The following is a 13,196-nucleotide window of genomic DNA, read 5'->3' as shown; positions in this document are numbered from 1 at the left end:
TTGCAAAACACACAAGGTCTTAGAAGCTTGAAAAGAGATTAGCTAAAGCAGAACCCTAAATCCTGAAGCCCTGGAAGAAAGGCTCAGTGAAGCATTTGGATCAGCAGTGGCTGGGGACGTCTGTTACTGTGTGAGATAAAAAGGACAGTGAAGGTGAGAACAGCAGCATAGAGTGCAGCTGCAGTGGCCAGGAGGGAGGAACAGCAAGTGTATATCCCTAATTTATAATACAAGCAGGAAAAAAATCATGAAGAAGGAGATTTTTATTTGCTCTATGTCTCCACTCTGCATTTCTGCAAGCTTGAATTGAAGGGATGAAGTTGTACTGTTTTGAGCACTATTACTGACTACCTATCCTCACAAAATTGGAAGAAATAAAGTAAAATCCTACTTCAATGAATGTCAGGGTTGGGTTTGCAAGCTGAATCCCTGGAGCTAGGATTTTGCTTGATGGATGGACCCAGAAAGCCAACAGTAGTGAATAAACCAGCAGCAAGTGTTTCCTCTTAATTATCTCTTTCTTTGCCTCAAGTTTTGGGCCAGTTCTGAAGGTTGTTTAAACAATATAAGCACCTGTCAGGGTGGACAGGCAGTGAGCCCTACCAGCTCATTCCTCAGAAAGCTTTCAGGGAAACATCTCTGCGATAGTTAGCTGGGGGAAAGCACTGTACTGGTTTCTTGAGGCAGAGCTAAGAGAAGGAGCAACAGAATGGATGGAGTCAATGGTTAAGTAATCAGAGCTGGGAGGTTGAACCGGCTTATATCAGAGACTAACAGATGCCAGCTTTGCCAGGAAATGAGATATCTGAGCTGAAAGGCAAGTGTCCCAGGATTTAGTTCAGACCATCTTGCCCTCGTGTGACACTGCCCACAGAAACACGTGTGTTGAAACTACAGGCAGTTAAGTGGGATCAGGAAGTCACTAGACTGTACAGGAAGAGAGCACAAAGTATCTGCAGAACAGAGGAGTGCAAAATCTGAAGTTTCACAGAGAAGCCTGTGAAATTTCTTTTTTCTTATCCTTCCCTCCTGAGGGGAACTGCTATTGCTCCTACCCTATGAAAGAAGATCTGACATGCACAGAAAGCTTATGCCAGTGTCCTGTAGAAATGAGCCTTCAATAAAACTCAAGTTGCCCACATGCATGAGGTCTGCACACTATACTTTTCTTGACAGTGAGCCTGGCCCAAAATTCCAAATTGAAAACATTATCTGAAAGTGGATGGACATGCTTTGAAATTCCAAGGAGTTTTGCTTCTGGGGTTGAGATGAGCACATTTCAGTGTGCTGCTGTTAGCACCAATAGAGATGATGAAGAGAAAAGCACAACACTTGTGGCCTTTGTCAGGTTGTGGGAGCATCTGCTTCAGTCCCAGGTCTGCTGTTCCCCAGGGGAAAAAACCAAAGCAGTTCTGCTCAGATTCAAGTATTTAACTGCTGCTCTGAACATCCCAAAACACATGAATACAGGATTCCAGACCTGTATTGGCAGGACTGCAAGGAGAACATCTGCTTTTGACTAAAGTGTATTGGAATTAAGAATTTTAGGTGATTGAGGCAGTTGTTCCAGCTTTGAGGAATTCACCATCACTTCTGCCTTGGTGAACAAGGTGTCTTGAATTTCATATAGATGCAGCTAGAGCTAGAAGATCACAGAAAATGTCCACTAGATTTACCTCTGCAGCTCCACTGATGTTCTGGTTGGAGACACAAAGAGATGGACTCTCTGGTGACCATGACACCCAGGGTTGGTCTGCTGGAAGAATTCCGTTTGATGCAGAGATGAAGCCTAAAAATCACAAATATTTGCTACTCATGCCACAAGCAGATAAACGAGATTCATGTGGAGCTAACAAAGCAACAATTTTTGTGAACAATAAGCATTTTTTCCCTTTTTTGATAGGAAAAAAAAAGAGGAGAAAATGAAAATTGGATTATATCTATTTTTAGGCAGATTAAAAAGTTATTCAGACTAGAGAAAAAGTGCATCAAAAATAGCTTGAGCAATATCAAAGTGGAGCAATTGCTGAAGACCTACAAGAATAAAGGAGGTCAGGAGCCTCAGAAGCCAATCTTTGAAGTAGCTGCAAACGTTTCATTTTCACACCCTGTCTAATGTGCTCCTGCTTTAAAACACATTGTGACACCAGTGAAGCCTGCTCCTGCACCCCAGATCCATGTGAGTCCTTCAAAGGCAAGCAATCAGCCTAATGTATGCCTAATCATCCCACAAACTTGGTTTTGTGTTTTACATCCTGAACACTCAGCATAAACCTAACCAGCCATTGCCACCAACGGTGACACAAGACTTGTGTCTCCTACTAAAAGCAATTCAGACTTTCCTCTCCCTCTAAAAATGACTGGCCCTGAAGTCTGCCTCTAAAAAGTGTATTTTGGAGGCTTCTCTTGCTTCAGCTTTTACCCAGATTCCTCAGGCTTTGTCATTTGGACTTTAATTTGACAGCAAGTGTTGAACTTATGAAAAGGCTTTGGAAATAACAGATCAGAAACAGGCAGATTTGGAAACTATTACCCAGAGGGTTTCAGTCAGTATGTTGTGGGCTGTTCAGGTGGGAAGTGATAGCTGACATAGAAGTGAAAGGATGTGTAGTCCTAAGTCACCCAGGAGATGTGTTTAATCTGCCCAGGAAAGTGTTCCAGTCACCATCCCTGGGGGTATTTAAAAGACATGTAGGTGTGATGCTTAGGGACATGGTTTAGTGGTGGATTTGGCAGTGTTTGATTAATGGCTGGACTCAATGATCTTCAGAGTCTTTTACAACCTAAACGATTCTGTGATTCTGTAATTGCTAAGTAATGCTCACCTTTTCCCCCAGATGTTGAAACAATCCCAGACATACAATTAAATGGAAACAACTACATTAAGAAGGGATATTGTCTCTTCCCTGGTGTGGATGGAGCAAAGCTGTGATGGAGCAGCATGCAAGGAAAAGACCTGATAAAGCCACTTGTCGGCACATCACTTTGGCAGGGGGAAGGGAGCCGTGCCCCCTGTCAAGCTCTTCTCTGCCAGCCCTTCAGCAGGCCTTTTCCAGTGGATCCATGCCAGCCCCAGGGCTGGCTCGTGGCCAGTGGCCTGCCTGTTGCTGCCAGTCATGGGTCAGAGGTGACACCGTGGTCAGAGGAGGGAAGAGCTGAGGGACTGTGCCTCTGAACCACTCTCCCCCAGCAGCGCTGTGCAGGTGATACAGCAAAGCAGCAGCTGTGCTCAGGAGGAACTGGCCACCATCCCTGGGACATGAAGAAGGAGGAATATGCAGGACAGCTTGCTGGGAAATGCAAGAGGGTTGTGTGAAAAACCTGCTTCAGTCCAACAGGCAGGCCCCAGAAAGGGTGGCTGGCGGTGATGGTGCCATCTGACCATCCTCTTGAGGAGAGCCCTGCCTCCTGCCCCAAGACACTGGCTTGGGCACATGCCTCCCACCCGCCAGGCCCCTTAGCACGATGAGGTTTAACCACTCGCCAGCAATGCATGTGGCTTGGGAACTGCTGTGAAAATGTGAGGCTGCAACATAAGCTTCCCTCTGCTTTTGGATTGTAGGTCCAAGGGCCAGCAATTCTCCTGCTGCCCTACAAGCAGAGAATGTGCTTCAGAAAGCACCTTGAATGTCAGCTAGCAGCTCCAAATGGTGCTCCAGGCAGGAGAAAGAAGTCCCAGGAGTGTTCACCTCCTTTGCTGCTGAGGAAACAGGACTTTTCCTCTAGTGGTGCAGATGAGGCTCTGAAACTGTTTAACCTGAGATCTGTTATCAAAAGCTTAATCACTGTGATGCCCAAAGGAATATAAAGAGAGATACCCTTATTATAAATCGCAGTAAATACTTTCTATTTTTGTCAATTCCTAGTAGGACAGCCTGTGCCTTGGTTCCCTGTGTGAGTGAAGTCTGTCCCTTCTCAAACCCTGCCTGCATAGTCCCAGGACTGACATCTTTCACTCCCTCCCTCTTGCCCACTCTGTCTCTCTCAGATGATGCAGAGTGCCAGCAAGTCCCTCAATGGTGTCATATCTGTCCTTTTTATTCATTGCAGGGTTTATTTTTAGCCTGAAACAACTGCTTCCTAAAAATGGAGTTCCTAATGACACGGGAGCTGGACACAGCTATGTAAGGTATCCAGGGCTTGGCCTGACAGCTTCTCCCGTCTGTCTCTCTCTTTGTTGTGAGTACAGGACAGCAAAGTTTGCTGCTCCCCACCAGCCTTGCAGTGTTTGGGCTCAACTCTAGGAAAGCAGCAGAGAGAAACTTAGAGAAACTAAGAGAAATTTAGTTCAAACTTTACCTGGAGTCCTTGGTCTCCCTCTCTTCTCAAATCAAGAAAGAGGGGGACATTTACCCACCCTTTGCTGCACTCCAAGGGTGCCCCTATGAAGGCAATTTGCTGGATCCTGGCAGGTTTTTACCTGCTTTTCTGCTGCAAGGCAGAAGAGGGACTGAACTTCCCTACTTACGATGGGAAAGACCGAGTGATCGACCTGAACGAGAAGAATTACAAACAGGCACTGAAGAAGTATGACATGCTCTGCCTGCTCTTCCATGAGCCTGTGAGCTCTGACAAGGTCTCCCAGAAGCAGTTCCAGATGACAGAGATGGTGCTGGAGGTAAGTGCCGCTGCATGTCCCGGTCGGGGTCAGTGCCACAGCACTGCACGGAGTCATGGAGAGGAGCCACTGGACAGGAGAGGCAAATGGTCTCATGCAGAGCAGGTTGGGCATCCAAAAGTTTGTTTAGTTGGATTTCAGTTAGCCCCTGCCTGAATTCTGCAAAGCCCGGGGAAAAGCCACTTTTGTGCTCTTCTCAGTTTGCTGGGAAATAGCTTTTCTGGATTGTCTGTCAGAAACTCAGGCAATAGCAAGTAACCTTGCAAACCTCAGAAACATGAACTCAGCTCAGCTCAGCTTTCCCAAATCTCAGCACCTGAACCTGTAGCTTGAAATTTTTTGATCCTTTCTGTACAAGCCAGTATCCCACTTGTATTCTGGATTGAGTCCCATTTTTTATCCCACTAGCAGCAGTCAGCCAAGAAACCTTATCAAGCTGTGCAGCAAATGGGTGTCCTAGCTCCCCATCTCAAAAGCTCCCTGCTGGTGCAGCAGCATTAAATCCCTTTTTGTTTTTTGACACTTGGTTGCCTGCTTGGAATCAGTCTATAGCTGCTTGTTAATGCAACCATTGTCTTCTGTGCTGGAAAAAGAGTGTTGTTAATTCTTTCATGAACAAATGATTCATTAATCCTCGGTAAAATAAATCATGGCAAAAGTGACAATGTAGATTTGTAGCATTCTTCCTTGTATTGTAGCTGTAATCCAGGGAATCGCACAGCTGCAAGCCTCGATTGTTAGGTGCATATTTCTTACCAGGAGCTTGCAACTATTCCCTCTTAACTAAAAGACATATTTGAAAAGAAAGTGAATTCAGAATTGCAGAAGAAACACTTCAGCTTTATTTGTCAGATCCAGAGAGAAAATGCATTGCATCCCTGAGAGCGTAGGAAATGTGAATAAGGAAATATGCTTGCTGAGGGATAGGACCCAAAAAAGTTCAGTGTCAAGTTCAAGGTCTGCTGACCTCCTCAGCAAGCCTGATGACTCCCAGAAAGAAAGGTCCAAAAACTAACCAGATTTTACTTACCTGTCAGGCAATGGTTACTTTCTGCAGGTGAGTGATCAAATAACATTTGGCAAAGAAAAGAAAAAAGTAATGCTTGATCTCCGGCTGAAATGAGTATTGTTGGTTGTATAATGACATTGTTGTTTAGCAGGATAGCTATTTTGTGCTTGGTAGGTGTCAAACAGTTACTAGGTACATATTTATAGAAACCTGACAGAAGCATGTCCCATCCCTGGAAATGTTCAAGGCCATGTTGAATGGAGTACTGGGCAACCTGGCATAGTGGAAGGTGTCCCTGTCCATGGCAGTGGCTTTGAACAAGATTATGTTTAAGATCCCTTCCAACCAGGCCATTCCATGTTTCCATGACTCTATGGTGTGATGTGTACCATCAGTTTGAGTCCTCATGACACCATTACCCATGCTATCAAGGGTGCGACAGCTGCAATATAATCTGGCCTTAAGCTTTTATTTTTCAGGGTTGGATTCGGCCATGAGTACATTAGCTTAGGATTCTGGTGATTTATTTGGTTTCCAATTGCTCTCTGCTATGGACCTCTTATGTGACCTTGGGCAAGAGACTGAGGGTTAGACCTGCAGCAGCCTTTACATAATTGCAGTGCTCCAGTCCCTTAGTGCTCAGCTTCCAGCTAACGGTGCCACACATCAACTGGCACTCGTGGCTTTGACCTCAAAATTTCCAAAGCACTTGCAGTGCTGATTCAGTACATGTATCACAGTTTCAGATCAGTCCCTCCCCTGGACTGAGAACTGCAGCAGCAGCAATCTGACAGCCCAAGCACAAGAGAAATCTGCAGACTGAGCACTTCTTTGCTTCTGTCACCCAGAGAGAATCAGAAGGGGAGAGGGTCTCAGAATGCAACAAAGATATGTTCTATTCTGCATAGGACACAGGCCAGAATGGTGCTACAGTTCCCAATTTCTGTACTAATTTAACCATGGGAGCACTCTGAGTGGGCAAGCCAGGTTGTAATCTGCTCCTTCTTGTGAAAGCATTCAACTCTCTCTGTTCAAGCCATAATGTGTTGTACCATAGGGGGTCACTCTTAATTTTCCCTGTCAGAGCTCATTCAGCTGCTGGACTTCACTGCATGTTCACCAGCACAGGGAGAAGGAAAGAAATGTCTGCAGTGGCTCCTTGACTGAGATGTGGAGCTGTTTGCTTGTGAGATGAACTGCCTGGGATCATTATTCCTGGAAGCAGTCAGCAGCTGAACCCAAGTCTCTTGTAATTTGAGCAAGCCTTAGAGTAGTGAGCTGCTCTGTAGGCACAGGAGCAGTGACAGAGCTCTCCTTCCAGCCAAACCTGAGAAAAGTTCACTCAGGAAGGTTTTACATATCTAATTTCAGTAGAGGGGTCAGGACTTGGAGTGCTGAAGGTCCTTTATACCTGAAATGAAGTATTTAAGAGGTAAATACTCCAGCCCTCACTATTCCCTGCCATCTGTCTTGGGAAGTTCCCAGCACAGGGTGCTGCCTGTGATAAGATGCTCCTTTCTAGAGCACCTCATGTTTTTCCATCTAACTTTACTGACAATTCTCCTGCTGTTTCACATTGAGACATGCTGATTTCACAGCCTGGCAATACAGTTTGTCTTTAGCCCCCTTCCATACAATGTCATCAGTCTCCATCCTTAGGAATAAAAGTGAGCCTCCATCCAACACACAGGCAGGTGTGGAGCAAACAAAGGTCTGAGCTGGTGGTTAAGGGCTGTTACATCAGATTGTCTCATGGACATGCATGGGTGGGCACATGAGCTTAAAGAATTTAAGTCCAGAAAACCCTCAAATAGTCCATCCTTTCTACTTCTCTAACATGTTATATTTCTTATAAGAAATGTACAATTCCAAAGATCAAAGGCAGGAAGAATTACGTTAGACACCAAAGAAAAGAGCAAGCGATATCCACCATGGCTTCCTTGAAATATGTAGCTCATCAGTAACAAGCTCTGACTGGGGCCTCTCCCAGGAGTGAAGAACACGTGAGGCTCTCTCTTAACTGGGTCCTTTGAAATTCCATGGGGGCTCAGCTCATATGGCAACATTTCCTTCTTTCAGGGCACTTCAGCCTTTTCCCTTCCAAGTCTTTGCTCTTCATAAAACTTGCAATAGCTTCATTATGTTTGAGATCACTGACTCTGGAAAATTTGGTTTAAAAGGGCCAACAGGTAGAAAGCTTATTAGGGAAGGCAGCTGATAGACAGGGGAGAGAGAAGAGAATCACAATGCTATCATTTACTTAGGAAATCAAGCTGACAACATGATAGCACGTAAGTAAAGTTAAGCACTTATTTAAGGACTTTACTAAACCATAACTATGTACAGCAGACCAAGAAGTGATATAATAAGAAAAATTTCCTTCCAAGAGAAGCATGTAGGACTGACTGACACTGTTGAAAGCTGAGGATGCACACCCACTGTCGCCAGAAAAGGGATGATGTCATCAAGCTGATATTGCATTTGGCACAGCACATGGGGTGTTCAGCTCCCTGTGTCCAGGTATACTGGATCAACAAATTCCCACGCAGCCCAGGGTCACTTTCCAGTTTAGAAGGGGAATGAAGGTGGTGTTCATTCTGAAGCAGTCCTAACAGCTCTTACCACCTACACTGCTGGGTGCCATCTGGTCCCCACAGGCTCCAGGGACAGCCAAACCCCTCTGGCAGTAAAAGCAACTCTTTGGACCATCGTTAGTTCATGACAACAGCTCCAGGGGTGGCAGTGCCAGCCCCTCAGGTCCAGATTGGAAAGATGGAGGCTGTTGGGTTGGTCTGCCAGGAAAAATAGCCAAAGGACTGATTTGAGATGCCTACTGCTTTCTGGCTAGGATGGAAAAGAGTTGGGGGAGGATTGTTCTAAGACAACCCTGGGCAGAGATACCATGAGCACAGGCTGTTTCACAGCTCAGGGTAAAAGGTTCCTTTCCTTTATGCACCTTTCTCCTATGACTCCACTCTGCACCACTGGCTACTGGAAAGCACCTGCACCTTGATTGGGAAAAGCCTCCAGACAGGGCAATGCAGAGTTTGATCCAAGCAGTCCCAGAGATAACAGTAGCCGTTCCTACCCTGTGGTGATGTTTGCAAGAGCTCTGCACACTCCATGAGGTGAGCACAGTGAAGAAAATGAAACAGCCAAGCAATCACAAGAATTGTTTAACAGACAAGTAAAATAAAAAGCTACTTGTCCTAAATGGTCTCAACTTTAATGAAGAAGGGTTAAGAGGGGAAAAGATCAAAGCAGTGAAGCTGAGAAATACCTGTTCTACTTTTTTTCTCCTCTCTATCTCCTCTACCATGTTTCACCCTGTCTCCTACCATCACTTCTAAGACCTTCTCCCTTCTCATCTCTGAATGTCCTAAATAGGGAGTTTGGCCTTCCAGTGGGTCAGCCCCTGTCTCTAGGAATCATGTAGCAAGAATAAATGAGCATTGGTGTTAGGGGCTTTCCTTTTGCACTTGAGAAGCTCTCTCCAGCAGCTGAGGAGTTCTCACTATCATAGCAGGCTGCCTGTGATGCACTCTGGTGTCCTCTTTCTGCTGAAACTCCCTCAGTCCCAGCTCCCCTGCCATTCTTCCCTTGCCATCTGTGTGCATGTGTAATATCCTTAAAAAAGAGAGGCTCATCAAGCCCAGATATTTTAGTCCCTTCAATGCAACAGTGCCCCTGGACTGAAAGTTTATGGAGAACTGGCCTAGTAAAAGCCAGTCTGATAAGAGGAAAGAGAGGAGGGATGTGGTACTCCCCTCTCCAGATGAGGCCTAGGAGCGGTCCAGCCTCTAGCAACAAATGGCAGAACAAAGTGAAACTCCTGAACATATTTGGCCAATTCTGTAACACATGGAAACACAGCCACTATCTCCCTGTGGTGTGAAAGAGAAAGAAGGATTTTGAGTCCGGTAAAAGGCAAGGATTAAACTGTGTGTAAGCTCTACCTTCTAATTCATTTATTTCCAAGTGCTGAAACTACTGCAGCTTCCAACTCGGGATGGAAAAAGTAGTAAAGATCAGCTGGTTTGGGGGTAGTTTCCCTCATATGGTCTTGAACTCTTTTGAGAGCAGATATTCCCACAAGAGTTCAGAGCCATGTAATACACAGCAAAAAGCCTCTCTCTGCTTCTGATGCAACACAGAATAAAGTTTTATCAGTTTAGATCTGTATACTTTATCCCAAAAATCCATAGGAACCAGGAGATGAGATTCTACTTTATCCCCATCTCTAGGTGTAAAAGTATAAAATCTTAAAAATATATAAAATATCAGTAAAAATAGAAATATAAATCCAAGCCCTTTCTTTAAGCACTCTTTTCTGTGTGCTTCACAAACTCAGATTTCAGACATTTTCTTTGAAAATGGCCATGTTTATGAGACAGTGCCTCAACACAATTTAGTGTCGAGGTATGAGTATAAATATGGATCTAAAAGACATGTTCAATGAGTGTCACAAAAATTCTCAGTTCTCTGGGTCCCTACAGAACAGGTCCTCAAGGTGAGAGATGAGGGACATCTGGCTGGATAGGTATGTGTGCAAGAGCCTGTAATAAAAGAGGTGTTTTAGCTTCTATGTCTACAAAAGAAGTGCTTCCACTACAGATAAGTTAATGTATAAAATAAGGAAGGCAGAAAGGAAAAGAAAAAGAAAAAGTGTGCATTGATTACTTCCCATTTGAGGCCATGTAAGTAGGTCTCAACTCAGCAACAGCCAGCAAAGTACTGATTTTTAGCAGTAGCACCCAGGGGGTTTCACTCACTGACATGCCAGCCACAAAAACAGGTTACAGAAAGCCCCCTGTTTCACAGATGGGCACATTGACATCTAGGGACAACTGTGTGCCTTGATCTTTTTGTGCAAGTGTGGCCAAAATAATTTCCAAGGCTGAATTACCTATTATTGAAATGTTTCTTTCTTTGAAGTCCCTCTGTCAGTTCCAAGCAGTGACTTTGGACAGGCTCCATGAGCAGCATCTCTCCTAGAACTGCACTTTCACAGCCATAAATGTGCTTTGAAAGGCACCTTTCTCATCTGCTAAATTATGACTGGGGAGGGGATTGTACATTGTACCAACTTGAGTTCTTCTGACATGAGCAGAAACCAGCTGTAATCCCAGGATCTAAAGATTGCAAATGTCTCCTGGAGACATGGCAGACCCCTGTGGGCTTGGGCTTGCTTTGCTGGCAGAGTGCAAGGCCAAGTCTTGGCCCTGAAGTGTGGAGCTCTTATCACAGTCCTGTAGGTGTGATAGAATCATGGAATAGTGCTAGAATCATGGAATAATTTAGAGATCATTGAGTGCAACCATTAACCCAGCACAGCCCACCACTAAACCATATCTGAGTGCCAGAGAGATATGTCTTTTAAATACTTCCAGGCATGGTGACTCCACCACTATCCAGAGCAGTTGTCCCAGGGCTTGACCACCCTTTCAACAAAGGAATTTCCCCTTATATCCAATCTAAACTTCCCCTGGTGCAATTTGAGGCCATTTCTATGTAAGACCTTGAGCTGCATGGAGACAGCAATTTCTGAGCCACTCCTCCCTTCAGAAATACAATTGAGAAAAAATGTGGAAAAGTGCATCCACTTTGGTCTTGCCATCCTCCCATGCTAGTGGGGTTCCCCTAAAAGTGCCAGCAAGGGTTCTCAGTGTCTTTCTGCTGGGCTGGTCCTCAGGAGGCAGGGTCTCACTTTTGTCAAATGAGATGCCTTTCATACAAATGCAAAATGGTTTGGATTTGAAGGGACTTTAGAGATTACCTGGTTCCAACCGTCCTGCCATGGCAGGGACACCTTCCACTAAATGAGGTGTGACTTCCTCTTCAGGGTGGGTCATCACACCATATTGCTCAAAGGCCCCCCCAGCCTGGCCTTGAACACTTCCAGGGATGGGGCATCCATGTTTTCTCTGGGCAGCCTGTTTCATTGTCTCACCAGTCTTACAATGGAGAATTTTTTCTTGGCCTTATCCTGAGTGAGGGGCCCAAGAAGGGCTAGCTTGAGCTCACACTCACCTACTCAGAGGACATGTGTGGTGTTTGTAGTTACCATTTCGAGCTGCCTGCCCTGGACCCTGACATTTTGCAGGAGCTGAGTGCAGGCTGGGGCAGCTGTTGCTCTGTGAGGCAGACTGGGTAGGGGTGGCCATGCCATGCTCGCCCACCCTGACCTTACTCCAGAGCCTGGTCTGCCCGTGCCCTTCATCTAAAATCAAACGAATCAAAGCCCTTCCTTCGTGCCTGAGCTTCATTTGTGGGAAGAATGGAAAGGGGATATGATAATTCCTTTTAAACGCCCGGGAGGGAGAAGAGCTATTTAAGCGCAAAGCCTAAGGACAAATGGGCTATGAATAAAACAAGTCTGGAACTACAAAGTCCCTAATTACCAGAGGAGGAAGGGGAGAACAGTCCAATGAGTCTTAAATGGACACTGACTGCTTTGTGACAGAGATTGAATGACACGATTCTGAGTCTGATGACCAAAGATGTCCTTTTGCAGCCTCTGTCCCTAAATAACAGGCAACCAGGCACGAAATCCATGGCCGAGGAAAGAAGTGACTTAGCAAGGTCCAAGTTCTCCTTTCTTTTTTTTTTTTTCCTTTGCACATTGGGATTTACCTACATACATGAGAAAAAACACTTGCCCAAGGAAATGGAGCAAGCAGCAGCCAAGAGCTCAATTCCCAGGCAGTGGCTCCTCCCCTCCCCGGCACCCCGAGGGTCAGCGCTCCCTCCTGAGCAGTGCTGATGGTGCTCATTCCTGCGTGCTCTCTGACACAGCTCTGGTGAAGGCCAGCTGCTGTACATGATATGTTCTTTTTCTGGGAACCCTCTCCAGCCCTGGCAGGAGACACTGCCATCAGCTAGCAGACCTCTGACACCTCGAACCCAGGGCAAGGAGGGCTGGGTATATTTAAAGCTTTCTTCAGTTCTTATTTCTCTCTGCTCACTTCTTGGGGAAAAGGTCTTGTCTCAAGGACCACTCTGTTCCCTCAGGGCCCTTCCTCGCTGATCACTCCTGTGTATGCAGGATGGGAGCTCCCAGCTCTTGCCTGCAGCATCCTGAACCCTCTGGGATTCCAGAGGTGCTGGGTTACACTCACTTGGGTCAGAAACTGGAGAAATCTGGCTTGTTCCTGAGAGCCAGAGGCATTGGAATGACATGGGCATGTGTAGGTGAACGGGCTTAATACCAAGCATGCCTCCCTCCTGCAGCACCCACTGAAAGCACCCAGCTTTCTGCCCTGCATGGGCTTCACAGCAACTTCCAGCCTTCAGTTTCTACACAACTTTTCTGAGGCCAGAAAGAGAACCAGGGAGCAACAGCCTCACTTTTGTAAAGGACAAGGACAGCCCCAAACTACACTGTCAGTCTCTGTTTTGGAAAGGGCAGCTTAGTTGGGTGGCCCCTGCCCAGTCCCAGATGCCTGGGGCAGCGCACACACACACACAGACACACACACACGTCCCTGTCTGCCCTTGACATGCAAGTGGCACAGCTGAGTTGCCAAAACATCTGCGATGCCGTGCAGGGACCGGCTGGGAGCAGTGGCA

At 45.9% G+C, this 13,196-nt stretch overlaps 1 protein-coding gene across 1 annotated transcript in view; it reads left to right on the top strand.

The window, feature by feature from the left end:
* The first annotated feature begins 4,192 nt into the window (after nt 1-4,192).
* The window catches only part of CASQ2 (calsequestrin 2), a 33,416-nt gene continuing 24,412 nt past the window's right edge, over nt 4,193-13,196 (top strand). Inside the window, exon 1 of the mRNA XM_005420568.2 lies at nt 4,193-4,618. Coding sequence (XP_005420625.1) covers nt 4,385-4,618 — 234 coding nt within the window. The 5' untranslated portion in view covers nt 4,193-4,384. The remainder of the gene's footprint in view (nt 4,619-13,196) is intronic.

The sequence above is a fragment of the Geospiza fortis genome, unplaced genomic scaffold (assembly GCF_000277835.1).
Source record: "Geospiza fortis unplaced genomic scaffold, GeoFor_1.0 scaffold1, whole genome shotgun sequence".
Lineage (NCBI taxonomy): Eukaryota > Metazoa > Chordata > Aves > Passeriformes > Thraupidae > Geospiza > Geospiza fortis.
This window is presented reverse-complemented; position numbering and strand designations above follow the sequence as displayed.